The sequence below is a fragment of the Indicator indicator genome, chromosome 10 (genome assembly GCF_027791375.1).
Source record: "Indicator indicator isolate 239-I01 chromosome 10, UM_Iind_1.1, whole genome shotgun sequence".
Lineage (NCBI taxonomy): Eukaryota > Metazoa > Chordata > Aves > Piciformes > Indicatoridae > Indicator > Indicator indicator.
Genome location: NC_072019.1, coordinates 35066183 through 35086523, shown reverse-complemented (window position 1 = coordinate 35086523; position 20341 = coordinate 35066183). Strand labels below are relative to the sequence as shown.

Below are 20341 nucleotides of genomic sequence, written 5' to 3'. Positions count from 1 at the left end.
TAACTGATGAAAACACCAAAGCATTTGGTCAGCAAACTGATTGCAGTGCAACAAAAGACAGAATGTGTCATATGCTCAACTTAATCATGAAAATATTTCTGTTAACTTCAGAGAGAGTAGTTACCTGCTTGATATCATGCTCAATTCTGTTGTTGTTTCAGAGCTTGCATGCATAATATTTATCTTAGTTCTCTTTGAATGGCCATACTGGTGAGAGCACCAATTCTAACAGCTATTTCTCTGTAGCACTCCAGCATCTGCTCAGCCTTCAGACTGCACAACTTCTTAGCTCACACTAAAATAATAACATTGTTAGTCATAAACACTTTAAAAATCTTGTCAGCAGGAACTCCTTTTATCTCAACAAAAACATTACATACAGGTCCCCTGAGGCTCTTGACCTCAGGGTGGTTTAAGAAGGATCTAATCTTGTCCAGTTGCAGTATTGTTCACGAGTGAAAGCTTTTCTGTGCTTCATAATGCCTTTTAAAACAGTACAAACAGTATTTGTCCATGGAGTATGAACCCTTTCCAACCGATCACAGCCATGGTGTGTTTTTAGACTTCTCAAATTTGCCTAACAGAGAATGCAAGATGATATCTGTGTAAAGTCAGAGTTCTGTTTGATGCTGGATGCCCAAAATTGAAATAGAGAGGGATTAAAATGTCTGGCAAACCATGTTCGGGGCTCACCCATGTTTTGGTTATAAAATAGAAGCATATTTTCTAAGGAGAGCTTTTTAAGCTGTGCAGCACTTACTAACAGCACACTGTATCAATAGAGTATCAATAGAGTATCAATAGAGTATCAATAGTATCAATAGAGAAAGAAATGTGGAGCAGCCAACAGAGCAATAAAAGGACTCCTTTTCTAGTAGCTGAGTTCTCTGTAGCAGCACAGGATCATCTGGGCCTGATTTCCCCTTTCTTTGTGATATCCTTGGTAACCATTGTCTTAGAGTGATTCATGTAGGAGCAGACTAAAGGGGTGAATGGAGTCTGGAGTACACTTTCCTCGCCAGCAGAAGAGGAAAATGCAGACATATTCACTGCCACAAGCACCAATTCCCTTCATTCTCAAGTTACACTGCAAGTAGCTGCTATAGCTTGGAACATACTCATTAGCGTCAGTATGTCCTGAACGCTTCCAGGCCCTGTTTGTCCCAAAGATTCCTTGGCTGCAAACTGTCTTTTTATTTCCTTTCTACCTTCTTACTTTATCACTGTTTTTTTCCTTTTTTTCTTTTTTTTTTTTTTCCTTCTACTTCTGTTACTATCCTTCAGGTTCTTTCTACAAAGCCTAGAATACCTCTAGCTCTTACTTCCTTATACTATTCCACAGAATAAGTCCAAGACTTCAGGAGACAGCAGCTCTTCAGGTATGGGAACTAGAGTGTACTCTGGGGGTCAGTGCTTTTATTTCCAATAGTTCCTCAGTACTCTTCTTCCCTCTCTTGTTCTGCAAGCCAGTGCACACCATGATACTTGCCTTTGATTTCAACTAGAGCCTGTTTGGTACTGATGAGCTATAATGGCAGTGATGAATTGGAAAAAGCTCTTACCAGGGTTTATTTGTACACTCAGGCACTGACAACAATATGGGCAAATATTGTTTGTGCTGCTTTTAAAAGCATTAGGAAAGGGGGGGAAAGCTTCCACTTATCAACAATACTGCAACTGGACAAGACCAGACTCCTCTTAAAGCATCCCAGGGTTAAGAGCAGGGGACCTGTGCACTGTGGCGGTGTTGAGATAACAAGAGTTCTTGCTGACAAGATTCAAAAAGGGTTTCTGTCAAAGAGCAGTGAGGCTGTAATTGTTAGTGGTATTCTTTTAATGTGAACTAAGAAGTTGTGCAGTCTGGAATCTGAGGAGATGCCTGAGTGATACCTTTGGAAAAGGTGCCATGCCATATTAGTGATATAAATGTGCTATTAAATAATGTAACAATTAAACACTTGAAAAAAATTATTTCCACTGAAAAATGTTGATTCCATGGTGTTTGTCTGTACATGCAGCAGAAGTGGGTGGTGTTATAAAGGGAATAATACATTTAACATCTGTTTTATGAGGCGAGGCTAATTCTTCCCATGCAAAATGCTAACAGAAGAAATAGCCATTTCATACAGGCTCTGGTCCTGAGATCTTCAGTGGCTTTTAAAATAGGTGTGACAATGCAGAAACTCTTCTCCTAGTGTTTGGAGAACTTTTACAGGTTCTTGGCCTTCACATTTCTTTCGTTGAAGTTTTATAGATGGTTTTTCTCCACGCCCTTCTTAACTGACTTTGGAGTCAGATGAAGTTAAATATATTTGGCCTTGGTAGCCAGAAAGACATCTATGGAATCTGCCTGGCTTGAAGATATCTGGTTGGGCCCTCTTCCCAGCATCTGTCTTAATTCAAGCAGTGAGATTCCCCCCCTTTTCTGAACCTTCCTCCTACAGCTGCTGAGCTGACTTCACACAGTGTTGCCAACAACGAACAATTTGAACTTGGAAAGAAACAATTGCTAAGGAGTTCTTCTTTCCTACAAAGGTCACATTTTATTCAGTTGGAGAAAAGAAATGAAATTTTTCTGACCATGACAGCTTGCTTGTTTCTACATACTTTGGGTGATGAATGTAAATTCCACAGGTCATCATTTCCCTTCCCCACATATGCTCCTTTGGAATGTGAAAATACAAACCCCTGCTCTGATTCTCAACACAGAAGTAATTGGCATGCTGGGATTTTTGAAAATCATAATTCATCCTTTCTCTTCAGGATGATTTTCCTTACAAGTTCTGTAACATAAGGTCTTATTTCTTCAACAGAGACAGTAGAGTCCCAGGCCTTTACTACTTTCCCATTGGGGTCCACCAGATATTTCCAGAAGTTCCAGGTTGGTTCTTCTCCTGTAGAATCTACAGGGGGAAAGAAAAAAAACAATGGGGAACCTTAGAAAAGAAAACCACATTAGCCAATTTCTGACATTTGTTCATTTCAATTTGATGACTACATTTTCAGAGGAAGAAGGAATGTAAAATTAAGAGGGAGTTCAGACTGAATAATAAGATTAATTTTCTGGCAAACAGGGGGCTTTAACTAGATAGTTGTCCCTTGGAGACTAATGGGAACAGTCCAGATTGAGACAGACAGACAGGAGAAAGCACCATAATCAGTTTAAAGTGTGTGTGTGTGTGTATGTGTGTGTGTGGCTGTGCCACACAGATAAATTTGAAAGAGTTGAAAATTATTAGAGGAATGGAATCTGGCAGAACAATGTGGCTGTACCAGGACTCGTGGTCTGCATGTGTGTCTAGAAGTTTTCCTCCAGATGCACCCAGTACCACCTGTTTCAGAGGAATGTTTCAGGAAATGCTTGACAATGAATTAGCAAAGGAAATTGTTCCAGGAGCTTTCCTCCTAACCCTCAGCTACACATTTTATATGAGTCACATTCTTTACCCTTTACTACTGTGCTAGATGACCAACAAAATGTCCATGGCTTTCAATCAGACCAGGAGCCTCAACCCCACTAATTGCCCAAGTACAGCTGCAACAGGCACGTTATCATCTTCTTCCATTAGTGAGATGCTAGGCAAAATGGCATCAGGAATCAAAGGTATTTCAAAGTATCCTCTAGACACAGCCAGGCCTACACTATTGCCTGTCTTGTCGTTATGCTTGTGGTGGGTTGAAAATTCCTCCCAACGTTAAATTTGCCAAACCAGCCCAGTTGGAAGCAACTGAAGCTATATTTACAAGCAAAACTACAATCTACAATGAAATGCAATGAATATGTACTGAGTATACTGGATTTACAGTATTTACAGGTATTTACAATTTATAAACAGCACAAGAAACCCCCCCTGGCCAAAAAACAGGGGAGCTTCCTCTTCCCTGCTCCCCTTCTTACTCCCCTGGACACAAAGGGACAAGAGAAAGAGCAGAGAGTTATTTTAGACACTCAGAAACAAAAAAGAACACAGCCAAGGTCAGCAAAGCCAAGCAGAAACAAGTTAGTGTCTGCCACAGTGAGGAAGCTGAAAGAGAGATAGTTATAGATCTAAGTTTTGTCTGTTATCTCTCCAATGGGATTGTTTAGAACTTATCATTATTTTCCTTTTTATACCCAATAGTGATTTATTTACATTCTACTACTTTCTCAAGATCTGTGGAAATTTTTCTAGGCATAGCCTGAAACTACCACAATGCTATGTAAATATCCTGCCTCCAGCAGCCTGCCTCTGCCTAGGGACCAATAGGGAAACACAAAGTTTGCAAGCTCCATGTGCCATGATTGCAGTAATAATCCTGCTGATCAAAACAGAAATGGAAGGATGTGAAGTTTTAACTAAGTTTTTAAGGCCAGGCTGGATGTGGGCAACCTGATCTAGTGGAAAGTATCTCTGCCCATGGCAGGGGGGTTGGAGCTAAATGATCTTTGAGGTCCCTTCCAACCCTGACAATTCTGTGATTCTGTGAAGAGGGTTAGAGGGAAGTTTGGCTAGCAGAGAGAGAGATGTCTTTAGGCTAGTCAAAAGTAGTACCAAGACTCCTTTAAATTTAGTAATTGTGTGGGAGAACATTGTAGTGCTGGAGAGAAGCAGCAGTGATATGGTCCCTGCAGAATGTGGCTCAGGTGATGCCATGCCACTCTGTATCACTGCAGAAAGGCATTTCCTTCACCTTGCAACAAGACTGACAGTTCAGCATTGAAATGGTATTTAAAGCATTCACCCAGTGCACAAGAAGGAGTGCCCTGATAGACAATCTCCTTCCTTGCAGCGTATTTTATCAGCTGCCTGCTAAGAACCAGCACAGAACCAGGTCTCAGTACTAGCTATAATGAAGGTTGGACCTGGAGGAACTGTACAGTATGGCTATGCCAATGCTTGGGAAGGGATGAGGAAAGGAGGATTCAAGGATGTCTCTGAGTGATTTTATTTTTTCATTGTTGAAATAAATTAGGTGCTGTGCTTCCTCTTATCCTACAGCTCTTGAAATTACAGGGCCACAGGATGTTAGGGGTTGGAAGGGACCTCAGGAGATCTTTGAGTCCAAATCCTTGCCAGAGCAGGAGCGTAGAATCTAGAGCAGGTCATACAGGAACAAATCCAGACAGGGCTTGAATGTCTCCAGAGAAGGAGACTCCACAACCTCTCTGGAGAGCCTGTTCCAGTGCTCTGGGACCCTCAGAGTGAAGAAGTTCCTCCTCATGTTGAGGTGGAACCTCCTGTGCTGTAGTTTATATCCATTGCCCCTTGTCCTATCACAGGGTGCAAGTGAGCAGAGGCTGTGCCTTTCTTCCTGACACCCAGCCCTCAGATATGAATCTTTTAAGTCCAGCCTGCCACAGCAGTGTCACAGGAGAAACACTTACAAGACCACAGTGAATGAAGATTAGGGGTAGGTATTGCATGCATACAGGAGAATGTTTCAAGACCTGTGTTCCATGTAGAGGTTTACTACATCAGTTTTTACAGGGCATTTGCATCTTCGTCCCTGGAGGTCTTTCCAGAGGGTTAGACAAAGCTGTCAGGGGCAATCCAGAGAAAAATCCTGCCTGGTGCAGGAGGATGGACTATATGGCTTCTGGCCTCTTTGAGCCTGACAGTTCTGCACAGGTATCTTTTTTTTCTGTGTCAGAGGGATTCTGCAGTGAGGGAAGAACCCTGCAGTGCACATTACTCACCAATTAAGTACTTGAAGGCTGGAATGGCAGCAGCTCCGCTGACTGCAACCTTGCTGAACATAGGGAAGGAGGCACCGTAGGTCTTGCGTGCAAAGCTCTCGATTTCTTTGTTGGTGTCTGGCTCTTGCTGCCCAAACTGATTGCATGGGAATGCCAGCACGTTGAAGTGGTAGGGGCCCAGGTCTCGCTGCAACTGCTGTAAGGCCTTGTAGTGGCTCTCTGTGTACCCACACTCACTGGCAACATTGACAACCAGCGACACCTGAAGAACAAGGGTTGAAGGCATGTGCTGCACATCACTTCTCCGGGTAGAATCATAGAATTGTGAGGGTTAGAGGGACCTCAAGGCTCATCCAGTTTCAACTCCCCTGCCATGGGCAGGGACACCTCACACTACAGCAGGTTGCCCAGAGCCACCTCAAGCCAAATGAGGATGTCTAGAGAACTGGGACTGAACACTTATGCTTGAAACTGCATCAAGTTATATTCACAATAGGAAGATTTAATATTTCTTGTACCTATTCCCATTTGGCAGCTATGAAGATAATCAATAAACCACTAAGCAATCTTAATTCTCAGAGTACAGAGAACCTGTGTTCCTCTGCTCTGCCTTCTGGATGGTTTCTAAGCATATTTAAGAAATTACCATCCAGCTAAGGTGTCCCAAGTTGCATGAAAGAACTTTGCAAATTAATGTATTTCTGTCATTTTGTTTCTCTGTAGTGAAGCATCTGCTCTACAGCACCCTTCCTTGTCCAGGATTTAGTGTTCACACAGAACTGGCTGATCCATTTATCATTGCTAGTCTAGATGTCTCGATCTTGAACTTAAAAGAAAGAGTTACAAGGTTTGGGGCTGCTCTATGCAGCATGGACTGTAAAATTTCCCAGTAAATCTACATAGTGGGGACAAAATTATGGCAGGTTTTGCATAGGGGTTTGCTGCCTTGATTAGAGGTTCCTGGAAGCGAAGACTGGTTCCACTGTCCTTGGAAGAGTTCTTCCTGCAGCTGATCATCTTTATGGTGTGATCATTGTGTCATTCGGACATTGCCACTGGGCACCTATCTGCCTGGGCAGATACAGCAGAGAGGCAGATGCCAAACACAGAGCAAAACAGAGGCAGAATATATGGTGGGACAGATTCTACCAAGAATTTGTTGGAGAAATTCAGTGACCTAGCCCTGAGCTGACAGATACTGCACAGCTTCTCAAGGCCATTAAGAGCTTCCTGTTTTGTTGTTGGTTTTTTGGGTTTTGTTGTTTTGGTTTTTTTTTAGCTACTTTATCCTTAAATAACTTCTAGAATTTGTTTTTAGAATTACATTTTTTGTTATTCTTACTCATTAAGGGGCTTGCCATTCCTTTTATGTAAACTCAGGCCACTCCCATGTTTCACATGATCACAGGATGTTAGGGGTTGGAAGGGACCTCCTGCAGATCATCAAGTCCAACCTCCCTGGCAGAAGAGGACCATAGAATCTAACAGAGGTCACACAGGAGCACATCCAGATGGGTCTTGAAACTCTGCAGAGAAGGAGACTCCACAAACTGTCTGGGGCTCCTGTTCCAAAGCCCTGTGACCCTCACAGTGAAGAGGTTCCTCCTCATGTTGAGGTGGAACCTCCTGTGCTGCAGTTTATATCCATTACCCATTGTCCTGTCACAGGGTGCAACTGAGCAGAGCCTGTCTCCAGCCCTCAGACATTTATAGACATTTATTAAATCTCCTCTCTGTCTTCTCCTCTCCGGACTAAACAGCCCCAGGGCTCTCAGCCTCTCCTCATCAGGCAGTGCTCCAGTCCCTTCATTATCCTTATAGCCCTCTGCTGGACTCTCTTCAAGTACATCCCTGTGCCTCTTGAACTGGGGAGCCCAGAACTGGATGCAATATTCCAGGTGAGGTCTCACCAGGGCAGAGTAGAGGGGGAGGAGAACCTCCCTGGATCTGCTGGACACACTCCTCTGAATGCACCCCAGGACCCCATTGGCCTTCTTGGCCACCAGGGCACATTGCTGTCCCATGGAAAACTTGCTGTCCACCAGAACTCCCAGGTCCTTCTCCCCAGGGCTGCTCTCCAGCAGATCACCTCCCAGCCTGTACTGCTGCAGTTTATTCTTCCTTCCCAGATGCAGGACTATGCCCTTATCCTTGTTGAACCTCCTTAGATTCCTCTCTGCCCAGCTCTCACTCTGTCCATGTCTCTGAATGGCTGCACAGCCTTCAGGTGACTCATCCAAACCTCCCAGTTTGGTATCCTTGAGAGTGGATTGAAGCTGGATGCCATAGATCCAGCTTTTTTATTAATGAAAATAGCATTGTGCCCTTTATACCCACATTTCTTTTACATGTAACTACATTTTATTCCTTTCTCCAGACCAATTCTTCAGATTCATAAGGCAATATAAATATTTCTATACTGAAACATTTCTACCAACCTAGCTGAAAAATCAATCACAGTGCAAAAGAAGCATTATGGTCTGGAAACTGAAATTCTAACCAGTTTACATTGAATCCAGTAGGTTTCTACAGATTTCACATCATCCCTGGTCCTTCATTCTTAAATTGCAGAAAAAAAAAAAAAAAAAAAGAAGGTTTTAATTGGATCAGAGTAGCCAGCACATTCCCCAGTGCTAGACCAGCAGCAGTAGCAATTCACATTAGATCGTTCTCCAAGGGTTTGGAAATTTCACAGAAGCTGGATGCTTGGTGTCAAAGGGCTCAGTGCCAACAGGAAAGCCTGAACTTTGGAAACCATAACTGACGTGATCAAATCACAAGGCAAGTAGCTGCAGAGCAAGAACAGGAAGTAAAAAACTCAGACTTCAGGCCTCATATTCTTGTATCTGTGACCTGATCTCCTACCTTGCTCAACTCACAGTAGATTCTGATGTTACTATTGTTCCATATCCTTATGTGTACATTTTTTATACCAAATAGAATAGAGTGTATCAAATAAATTAAAACAGATGAAAAATTACTGCATGTATACAGTGGTTTTAAGGTCAGAAAGCACTCTGGCTTATAAAAGCCCACAATCTGGGTCAGGTATAGGCTAATAAGATGAAATCCCTAGAAGGGGTAGGAATCACAGAATCACAGAATGTTAGGGGATGGAAGGGATTTCAAAACCATCATCCAGCCCCACCCCCCTGCCAGAGCAGGATCATCTAGAGCAGATCATACAGGAACACATCCAGGTGGGTTTTGAATATCTCCAGAGAGGAAGACTCCACAACCCCCCTGGGCAGCCTCTTCCAGTGTTCTGTCATCCTCACAGTGAAATAATTCTTCCTCCTGTTCATATGGAACTTCCTCTGCCTCAACTTCCACCACTGCCCCTTGTGCTGTCATTGAGCATCACCCAGCAGAGCCTGGCTCCAGCCTCTTGGCACTCACCCTACACATCGTCATCAACAGCAATGAGGTCACCCTTAGTCTCCTCCTCTCAAAGCTAAAGAGACCTCAGCTCCCTCAAGCTCTCCTCACAAAAACAAAAGTTTCAGGATTTTTTAGTATTTCATGAGGAATGTTTAAAATGCTTGCTCAAAAATCTTTACCAAGTTATCTTTCAAATGTCTGGTACCAGAAGTGGTTAAATGCAATATTTTTTTTTGCAGTATTTTGCTTTTAATAAAAAAACAACCACTCTTTTTATTTTGTGCTTTGACTTTTTACAGCTATGAGTGATTTAAATTAAGTTCAGTGTGCCTCCTGACTGACTTCATGCTTTGAGAGTGTAAGCCAAGCACACCACCTAGTGTGCAGTTCAAACAATTCATCCTGGACCCAGTAAAAATGATGTTTTAAGCCCAATTCTGTACTTGCCATTGTCTGACCTCTTAATGCTTCCTTCCCTTGGCTTAGGAAACTCACACATTCTGGTAGGGAAATCGTTTAACCCACTGCAAACACAGTTCTTGGTTTACTTAGTGTTTCCACCAGTGAACCTCCTTGGGGCAAACAGCCCTGGAGAGATTTGTGAATCTGCTAGCAGCTTGAAGTAACCCTGCTGGATCTTTTAGCAGACAGGAGGTTCTGGAGGTTTTTAGACCTAGAGATTCTAAACTCCATCTGGCTCCATCTGACTGTTGGCAGCACCAGCCACGAGCGTCACAAAGCTGCCACCTTCATGGAGATGAAAAGCAGTACTTGTGCAGGAATGAAACTGCAATGCACTGTATTTATCCACACTCAGTAACACCACATTCTCAGACTGCACAGCTGGGATGCAAAGGGCCTAGCAAAGTAATGCTTGACATTATCATAGTAGCTTTGTTTCTGGACTTCCAAAGCATTGCACTAACACTGCTCAAACACTCCTCAGCACGCTGTGCTCAGCTGTGCAGCAGGCAGGCAGGCATTCTTATACCTAGGTAGGTGTAAACACAGCAGGGAACATCTCATGCTTGGGAGTTCCAGCTCCCAAATAGATACTGGGTTTGGTGAGAATGCTGCCTCTGACAGCATATCTGATGGAGATGATAAATAACATATAAGCTTTCTTGAATTACATAGGTAGATAGATTAGTCAGAAAAGTCCTCGTTTGGATCCTGCCCTTCAGTTTTAATGTAGGTTGGGCAACATCATAGAATCAAAGAATGGTTCAGGTTGGAAGGGACCACCAAAGGTCATCCAGTCTGACCTCCCTGCAGTCAGCAGGGACATCCCCAACTAGATCAGGTTGCCCAGGGCCTCGTCCAGCCTCACCTTGAATATCTCCAGGGAAGGAGCCTCAACCACCTCCCTGCGCAACCTCTTCCAGTGTTCCACCACCCTCACAGTAAAGAACTTGTTCCTAACATCCAATCTAAATCTGCTCTACTCTCGTCCTGTCCCTCCTCCTGTCCCTGCAGGCCTTTGCAAACAGTCTCTCCCCATCCTTCCTGTAGGCCCCCTTCAGGTACTGGCAGGCTGCTCTTAGGTCTCCCTAAGAACACCCCCAACTCCCTCAGCCTGTCCTCATAGCAGAGGTGCTCCTAACCCCTGATCATTTTTGTGGCCCTCCTCTGGACCCTTTTCATCAGATCCATGTCTTTCCTGTATTGAGGGCTCCAGACCTGTACACAGTACTCCAGGTGAGGTCTCCTCAGATCAGAGGAAAGTGGCAGAATCACCTCTCTGGATCTGCTGGCAATACAGTATAGTAGCTTGGCCAGATCATAGGAGGATGGCCTTCTTCTGCAACACAGTCAAGCAGGCAGCTTTAGGATCTACTTCTCTTGTGGTACACTTGTTCTCAGTTGGAATGTCCTGCCTTTATCTGCTTTCAGGTACCAATAATACCATACCTGATTTTGTAGTATATAGGTCAGATTTTTAGCACCTGGCAGTCTAATCTCTTCTGCTCCCCTAAAAAGGCAGCACTCCCTTACTTATTTTTGGTATTTTTATTAAAGTGAAGGAGATGTTATGTCTGTGCACATTTATTTCAGAAAAAGAAATCAATCTGTTTCCTGGTTGTGTTGGGGGTTTTTTTGTTCATGTTGGTTATTTCAGAATTGTTAGCACATTTCTTATGTACTCTGTCCAGAGGTACTTGTGACTTGTATTAATGTACACTTCAGTGGAAGTGGAATTCATAGCAATGTCTGACTTTTCTTTTTCTTACTGAGAAGAATTGCTTCAGTGATTTGAGTACACAGTCACTTATATTAATGATGAGTTATTGATGGAAGATTCTGCAAGTCATGAACTGTACTGAGTGTTTAGACTTAGCATGGCTCTTGTGTTTTTACAGTTAGCAAACTTTTATATATATATATATATATATATGCTCTATATTTTCAGTTCCAAATTCATTTCTTGACTACCGGTTAAGTAGCTGTTTAAGTAAATTAGTTGAGTGACTGAATTGAAGATAATGTCTTCTCTGCATCTGCCAGAAAGCTGAAGGCTGTGAACAGCTGGTTTAGCAATTAGCAGACTGTTGGCCCAGGGGCTAACTAGAACCTCACTTTCTTCAAAGCACCAGGAACACACATAGTGCTTACATATGATTTGCTTTCTTTTAACAGGTTTAAAATATTATGATAAATCTACACCTTAATATTGCTGACCTAACTGCAGATGTAAGCAGATTTAAGAAGCTTTAATTAAACTTTGTCTACCTTGATACTGAGTTCTGGCAAAGTAATGACAGAAATTTTATGTTTTTTTGCCATAACTGTATTTCAAATTGTGCCCATGAATTATCAAACAGCAGCTAGGTGAGCATCCCCAGGCTCTCTGAATGCAAATCCTTTTGCTCCATACAGAAGCTGCTCATCACTATTTTGGAACAAACTGTTCTGTATGGCCTAGCAGAGATCCAGCAATGCCAGTCACCAATGGTGTTACCTTCCCCAGGGCATGGCTGTAGAGTTCGCCTCACAAAACCAGGCACACCTCAAGGATGGCCGTGGTATCAGAGCACCACTGGAGGCAGAGACACAGACCCCTGAGCTGGTGTGTTCCTGAGATTCCAGGTCAGGCTCTGCCGCTTGCTCTGGAGGGGACAAACACCCAGAGTTCTCTGTAAGGAATTCCTCTGAGTTCCTTATTACACCTCTCCATGTGGATTCTGGCCCTGAGGTAGAGAAGCTGCAAGTGGCATTTACTTATTCAGACAGATTTGCAGACGACCTGCAAACAAAGCATGCCCCAGTAGCTGGGTTTATTGACAGAGCCTTTGGAAGGAACTCGTAAGAAAAGCGAATATTGCTTCATATTAAATAGGTCTTATGGGTTTTCCAGTATAGGCAGTTGAGTGTGCAGTGCACCAGTTCTGCTCTGCCTGGATTGTGAACAAAGAAGGAGGACTTTAACCAGGCAAGATTCAGACCTCCCATTTGGTCCATATCTACGAATCTCCCTTTCTACTGAGCAAATATACATCTCCTCCCATGGGCCTCTGCCTTCCTGCCACTGTTTTAGTGACTCGCTGCTGTGACCAGTGAGCTCAGACACCTCAGCCAGGCACCTGACCAGGGTGAAAGCTGGAAGGTGGAAACACAAAGCTGGAGACTAAGGGTGAAAGCTGGAAGGTGATGCTTGCCTTTCTGAGTAGCAGCTGATGGACTGCCTGGCTGCATCATGGAAGATGTGTCCCTTGGCTGCCAAGGGTGGCTGTGGTGGGCTTTATGTTGATGTCAGCCTCTCTCATTTGTGAATGTGACTACGAGAGCTTACAGCATTATTCCCCCTGTCCACTAGGTTCCCTTTTCACTCTTCCATATGTGCTGATCGTCTTTCCTAGAGGGTCAAACTACTAAAAAAATGTAAAATAAAATCAGATATTATTCAAGGAAACTGTTCTTAAAACGGGAAGGAGAGTTCTGCCTGGAAGTCATCACTGTAATATGTAAATAAAATTTAAAAGACATCCTGTGTGCATGTATCTACCTGCCCTTTTTCCTACTGCTGTCACACTCAAAAGCAACCAGCATGACATTGCTACAACTTCACTACTACTAGGATGTTAAAAATTATAATGTCTCACTTTTTTTGCTAATTATGTGAAATCTGTTAATTCTATTGGCTACCGTCTAAATCCCATCTTTTTTTTTTTTTTTTTTTTAAGGTAGAACGTCAAAGAAGATTGAGATTTAGGCAAAAATAATTTGCTACGAGTCATGCAGTTAAAAGGCAGAAATAAGCTTCAAAAGCAAGTTATATACAGCTAGAAACTTCCTGAGCTTCACATTTCCTCGGCACAGCCCAGGGCAGTTTCTGCTGCTTGAATGAAAGCAACCAGGCATCGATCGCCTGCCTGCCACGTCTGCAGGCTGCAGCCTGCACCAAGCACAGAGGCGGACACACAGACAGGGGTTAGACTGAAAACGTTTTATTGAGCCTGCGGAGTCCTTCGGAGCTCTATCAAAAGAGGCATGCAGGCAACCCTCCGGAGCAGTTAATGAAGAGGCTTACCCCCAGGTCTACCTTGCGTGCGTGCAATCTGCACCCCCGCTTGGTTTTGGCAGACATGCAGAAGTGGCTGGTTAGTGAGCCCGGGCGAAGAGCCGCCGGTCTCCGCGCAGACTTACCGAGCCCCTGTATTTCTCCAGGGAAACAAGCTTGCCCCTGATGTTTACAACTTTGAACGTGTAAAAATCGGGCTCCTTCTGCTGCGTAGCGGAAAACGCTAAGAGAAGCAGCGCTGCAATGGCAAGGAGCATGGCTAGAGGGATGAGGAGAGCTCTGGGGAAAGCGGAGGATGGCTGGTGCTCCACACTGCCCTCCGGATCCAGCATGCTGCACCGCCCTGCCGCAGAGGCGCCCGGCACGGCAGGGAAACACTGCCGCAAAGAAAGCGCTGCTGCAAACGGCGCTTTTGCAACAGTCTGGCCCCTCGGCAGCGCTGTGGCTCGCAGAGCTCAGGGGAGGCCGTGTTCATGGAGCATTCAGAGCCTCTGAACCAGAGTATTCCCACGGTGGTAGTGATGGGAAGGCCGCTTATGAACACAGGACGAATTAAAGCACTAGCTGGCTCAAGAATAGTAGCAACGTATGTTGATTTGGAGATCTGCTCGAACTGTGTCCTAGGAAAGGAAGGGATGGGGTCACTGCGATTTCTGATGTATTTGCAAATGCCTTTTTTTAGTATGCTAACTATAGCATCTGCTAATCGTTGTGTAATGCCAAAGGATAGGCACCAGTGGCTTGGTTGCTAGTGGTTACTGATGCAAGTGCTCTGAACGAGAGTCATGGCACAGAAAAACCTGAGTTAGAAACCTGCCATGGGCTGTAGCATGAGAAATGGAGCACTGTCAGCCAGGCTTTTAGGACATTTGTCTCTTCGTGCACCTGGCCAAACCACTGCTCTTCACAGTGTGATCTGGGAGAAACCCCATTACCAAAGAGTTTTTAAGGCAAGAAAGAGGCATTGAGCATCAGGAACTGAATTTGCTACTAAAGCTTTCAGAAGCACAGAGCTAAACCACTGCTTCAGTGCACTGATGCCAATCTTGGGCTGACTGCAAGGACAAAAAGAGCCATTTGTATGATTTGCTACTAAACTTGCTGGAAGAAAAACATCTGTATATATAAAGGAACAACAGTAGAAAGCATTTGATGGTCATCAATTTCTTCTTGGACCAAGACACTGGTCCTCCTCCATGATTCTGATCATTCTGGGTAAAAGAAAGCAAAATGCAGTGATTTACAGAAAACAATTAAGTTGTAGATCCAAGGCATATATGAAATCTATCTTTTGAAGAGTAAATGACATTTTGGAATCTCACCTTGTGATTTTTCTTTTAAACTGAGTTTTGGTACGTCTGTGACATTTGCTTAGGTCATTCAAACATGAATAAACAAAGAAGCTTTAGAGTTTCTTCAGACACAGCTGGAGATAGAAAATATAGCTTTAATATAGTATATACATTTAAATAAATGGTACCAACCTAGTAAATCTTAAAAATATATTTTAAAAAAATCCAGTGATTAAAATAATTCAATAATAGATTTTTTTTTTTGCCAGAAAATTAAATCTACAATACACTTTTATATGTTACAGTAGTTGAAGTATGGGACTATAAATGAGGCAACATACTGCAGCATGAGGCAAGCAAGGTTTTGCTCTGAAAAAGACTCTTATAAAATCTGCTTCCCATAGCTCTAGGGTGATTGTCTCTGATTTCTAGACAAAATGTAATGGCTTTCAGAATTATATTTTCTCTTAAAAACAGCCCAGAATCTGAACATTTTTGATCACTGGCACTGAACTGGGAATTCCTTAAATAATGGCCAGCTGGCAGTAGAATTCAGCTTCCTCTTTTACTGCCGTGTTTCTATATTGCTCCCTGAAATAAAATGTGCTTTAACACTGGCAAAGAAGAAAGAATTGTTCTTGAATATAGAGAGACGATGTCAAAGACTCTTGGCTTTAGAATGGTTCAGGTTTTCAGAGCCAAACTGCACTAACATTTCACGTTAAAGTCTATGCAACTATTTGAGCTCTATCTGATACTTTCTAATAACTTCCAGCTTGCAGGAGAAATGCCAGTCAGGTTTGCAAACAGGTGTGTCTCCTCCCTGGCATATCTAAGTGTTGATCTAGGAGGATGGTACCCAGTATTAACAAAAGCAATTGGCCTACTAAACCTAATAAAATTCTTTGTCAAATAGTACTGGGCTGAAGCCATTCACCCAGCTAACCTGACCTGTCCCCCAAGCAGCATTGCCATTACTGTCCCTGCTGAGCTGATCTGTGAACAGGAGCAGCGCATCTCCCTAAGGGTGAGAGCTCTCCGCTGCATCCCATCAGCAACGTCCTGGGCTACCCAATCCTGAGTTCGTGAAAGGTGAACTTCAACTGAGCCACAAAGCAGCAGATTAGGTCCAGGGATCACCCTGGTTTCACGATACATTCAGAAGTGCATCTTGCCCACTTCAACATGAGGAGGAACTTCTTCACTGTGAGGGTCCCAGAGCACTGGAACAGGCTACCCAGAGAGGTTATGGAGTCTCCTCTGGAGACTTTCAAGACCCATTTGGATGCATTCCTCTGTGACCTGTGCTAGATTCTATGGTCCTGCTCTGGCAGGGGCATTGGACTCGGTGATCTCCAGAGGTCCCTTCCAACCCCTAACATCCTGTGATCCTGCAATTTCTAGAAGCCAGTATTGCAGATTTTGCAACCTTTGTTTACCTACATAGGGACTCTCAAGAGTTACTGTTTCCAGCGCTACTATTCACATCATTTTTTAACACTTTCCTTTGAAGCCCTTAGTGGTTCAACATTGCTCTTTTACGCCTCGTTTTTCTAGAAAGACCTCCTTAGCCTGGGCTGGGAAGTGCCAACAACATGCCAATTTATTGCCAGCTAGGGGTAGTGCTGTACTGGATAACAAGGAGGTTTGCGCTTGACAGCTTCTTTGGGTCGTCGTCCAGCGCTGCCCAGAGCCGGGTGGGCCGGCTCTGCGGACCTGCCAGTAGACACAGCGGCCAAGATGCTGTCCCCAGCTGCCGCCGAGGCCAGCTCCACAGCCAAGGTCATGGAGACAGGAGCCATTTGCCCCCGGCGCCCTTGCTCCCCAGAGGCTGCTTTGTGTGGAGCTCGCCCGCCTTTCTCCGCCGATCGGCAGCGCCGGGAGCCGGGGAGGGGCGCCGGGAAGCCCTCAGCTGGGGCGGGGCGGGGGGGATCGGGAGAGCAAGGCCCAGATCGCGGCGGGGGAAAGCCCTGCAGGCGGGCTCTAGCCCTGCTCCACAGGACTGGGGGCCTTGCGAGCGTGAAGAGAGACCTGGGATGAAAAGTGAGGCGAAAATAGCAAAAATTAAGGTAGCTGTTGGAGAGGATAAAAGAAAAAAACTGAGCCGCTTATTCCCACATTTCTGTTTCCACCTGTGGCACTGGAGAAAGGCCTGGACCAGCGGGGGAGATGGCAAAGACCCTTCCAGCAGAGGGGTATCTCTGGGGCACAGAAAGAACCCCCCCAGCAGAGCCGGGCCGGTCCGGGCTCATCCGCCTGCCCGCCGCCCTGCGCCCGCCCGGCAGCGCCGCCCGCCCTCACGGCTCTCCCTCCCGCCCTCGCCCCACAATGCATCGCGCGGCGCGGCTGACATGGCGGCCGGGCCAGACTGAGCCGCTGGCGTCGGGGCCTCCAGCAGCTGGAGCCGGGCATGGCGGGGGCGCAGCGCTGGCACCCCTAGCGCCGCAGCCAGGTACCGGGCCCCAGGGGCCGGGGGGCTCCGCCCAGCCGCGCGGGGCCTCCCCTGAGGGTTGTGGGGGTGGCTGGGCGCGCTCTGCGCTCTCCCCGTGTGGGGCGGGGGAAGGCGGCCTTGGGGGGCCCTGTCCGCGCCGGCGCCCCCCGCCACTGCCCGCGGAGCCCCGGCCCCGCCCTGCCCCGGCCCGCGCCCCGCCTCGACGGGCCGTCGCAGCCTCCCGACCCCGCCACTGGCCAGGGTGACGGCGCCGAGGCTGCCCGGCACACCCGGCCGGGAGCACCGGTCACAGCCCGAGGGGTGGCGGAGGGGTGGGGGGCGGCCCCAAGGTCAGCGGCGAGCAGGGGCCGGCCCAACGGCCGCATCCAGGCGAGCGGGCAGCCCGAGGGCAGTGCCCAGCTGCGCGGTGGCTGCCAGGCTGGAGCTGCGTGCGTGCAGCTTGTTGTTCTCGCTCCTTGTGGAATTAAATACTGGGAGGGAGAGACCGTTGCAGATGGCGAGCCCCCCCGGGGATATGACCCCCTGTCCCGGGCCGTCCTTAGCCCACTCCGCTCTTCCTTGCCGAAGCGAGAGGTTCTGCTTTCTGTGGGTTCTGATCTGCCTGAAATGACACAGAGGCATCCTTTTGCCTATGGGTTTGTGCTCTTTTGTTGGCTTATCTTGTACACAAATACAGCCGAACGACTTCCCTGCCCTTGCACTCTGTTGCAATTTGCCAGTTGGTTGAATGTGTCACATTACCTGAGGCCTTCTTGCTTTTGAGGTTGTTTCTGGGTATGTCAAAGGAGGACAAGCTAATAACACGAAGACAACAATGTAATCAGGTTTAGGCTAAGGTAGAGATTACTGCATTTTAAAGATAGTTGTCTTTAAATATGGAGCTAATAATTTTTTTATATTCATGCCACCTCCATGTCATTTGGCTTCCTGGGCACTGTGTCCTGGATTTGAGAGTCAGTGCATTTGCTTAAAAATAGGGGGGATGTGGTGGTTCTGGTGGTTCTGGGTTTGTTCATTTTGTGCTTTTTGGGTAGGCTGAACCTAGACTCTAATGATTATTTCCGTGACAAGAAAAGTAAATGAGCCGTGGCAGTATGACTTCATTAGAGTATCTGGCAGAAGATGCTGTATTAAGAGTGAGAAGTCTCCTTTACAAGCATCAGTTTTGCAGTGAGCTTTTTAAATTTTCTTTTTTTTCCTTTTTACTTCAGTGAAAATACCTTCATAAAATTAACGTTGAGATAAATTACCAAAATTAACATGCCGAGCAGATCAGAAAGTTCCCTCTGTGCTGTTGTTGCACAAAAGACAGCTTGACTTTTCTTTCATACTCAGCTAGCAGAGGAAAAGAAGCTGCCAGATGCCATGGAGACCTGCACAGTGCAGGGCATTTACCTGGCTCTTCATTTGAAGCAAATTGCTGCCATGGGGAGAAAGAAAGGGAGCAGGATTTCCTGTGTCCTACTTGAAAGCAACTTATCCCTGAGGAGCTCCTCTTAAATGTCTGGTGGATCTGCTCATCACAGTAATTGTTTTGGGTTGTGTATTCATACTGATACCATAAGGCAGGTCAAAGTGTTGCCCAGTTCAGACTGTATCCTGTTTTCCAGGCAAAATGCTGGCTTTTGAAATGTTACAAAGCATTTCTACTAAATGAACTTTATTTTTGTTCCTGTCTCAATGAAATGATGTCATATTGGTACTTAGAGCTCACAGGGAGAGGGACCCTGCAATGTGCTTTGTGGATTAACTTGCAGAGTGGATGCAGTCCAGGGGAAATCAACATTCCTGATGCTGTTGGCACATGAAGACTGTTGTAGAATGGTTGAGAAATTGTTTAATTGCACATAAATAATAGATCTGTAACTCTTGAAACTAGAGTTACTTAAATTTAGGCACCATCCATATGAATCTGTTTTTGACTATTTTTATCATGTGCCTACCTGTGTGTGCTTAAACTGTGTCCATGGTTCTATATGTGTGTGTGCTCAAACTGTGGCCTGGGTTCCATACCTGTGTGTGTTCAATCTGTGTCCTTGATTAGATGCATGTGTGTCCATGCTTCCATACGTGTGTGTGTGCCCATGACGTGTCCTTCGTTTCATACATGTGTGTCCATGCTTCCATACGTGTGTGTGTGCCCAAGAGGTGTCCTTGGTTCCATACATGTGTGTCCATGCTTCCATACATGTGTGTGTGCCCGTGAGGTGTCCTTGGTTCCATATATGTGTGTCCATGCTTCCATAGGTCTGTCTGTACCCATCCTGTGTCCATGTTCCATACCTATGTGTGCCCATGAGGTGTCCTTGGTTCCACACGTGTGTGCCCATCCTGTGTCCATGGCTCCATACATGTGTGTATGCCCACCCTGTGTCCATGGCTCCATACATGTGTGTGTGCTCATGCTGTGTCCATGGTTCCAACCATGTGTGTGTGCCCATCCTGTGTCCATGGTTCCATACATGTGTGTGTGCCCATGCTGTGTCCATGGTTCCATACATGTGTGTGTGCCCATCCAGTGTCCATGGCTCCATACATGTGTGTATGCCCACCCTGTGTCCATGGCTCCATACATGTGTGTGTGCTCATGCTGTGTCCATGGCTCCATACATGTGTGTGTGCTCATGCTGTGTCCATGGTTCCATACATGTGTGTGTGCCCATGCTGTGTCCATGGTTCCATACATGTGTGTGTGCCCATGCTGTGTCCATGGTTCCATACATGTGTGTGTGCTCATCCTGTGTCCATGGTTCCATATATGTGTGTGTGCCCATGCTGTGTCCATGGTTCCATACATGTGTGTGTGCTCATCGTGTGTCCATGGTTCCATACATGTGTGTGTGCTCATGCTGTGTCCATGGTTCCATAGATGTGTGTGTGCCCATCCTGTGTCCATGGTTCCATACATGTGTGTGTGCTCATGCTGTGTCCATGGCTCCATACATGTGTGTGTGCCCATTCTGTGTCCATGGCTCCATACATGTGTGTGTGCCCATCCTGTGTCCATGGCTCCATACATG

At 45.6% G+C, this 20341-nt stretch overlaps 1 protein-coding gene across 1 annotated transcript; it reads right to left on the bottom strand.

Annotated features, from left to right (window-relative positions):
• Positions 1 to 2739: 2739 nt before the first annotated feature.
• GPX7 (glutathione peroxidase 7) lies at positions 2740 to 13909 on the bottom strand. The gene is made up of 3 exons (XM_054384399.1): positions 13703 to 13909; positions 5678 to 5939; positions 2740 to 2903 (listed from the first exon to the last, which is right to left on the bottom strand). Exons 1-3 carry the CDS (start codon positions 13907 to 13909, stop codon positions 2740 to 2742), a joined length of 633 nt encoding a protein of 210 aa, XP_054240374.1.
• Between the last annotated feature and the right edge of the window lie 6432 nt (positions 13910 to 20341).

Bases quoted from the DNA above. Each gene is read 5' to 3' on its own strand.
- GPX7 (XM_054384399.1), bottom strand. From the start codon at position 13,909: ATGCTGGATCCGGAGGGCAGTGTGGAGCACCAGCCATCCTCCGCTTTC. The intron at 5,940-13,702 runs GTAAGTCTGCGC...CTTGTTCTTCAG, and splicing joins TGGAGAAATACAGGGGCTCG to GTGTCGCTGGTTGTCAATGT. The intron at 2,904-5,677 runs GTGAGTAATGTG...TTCCCCCTGTAG, and splicing joins AGCCTTCAAGTACTTAATTG to ATTCTACAGGAGAAGAACCA.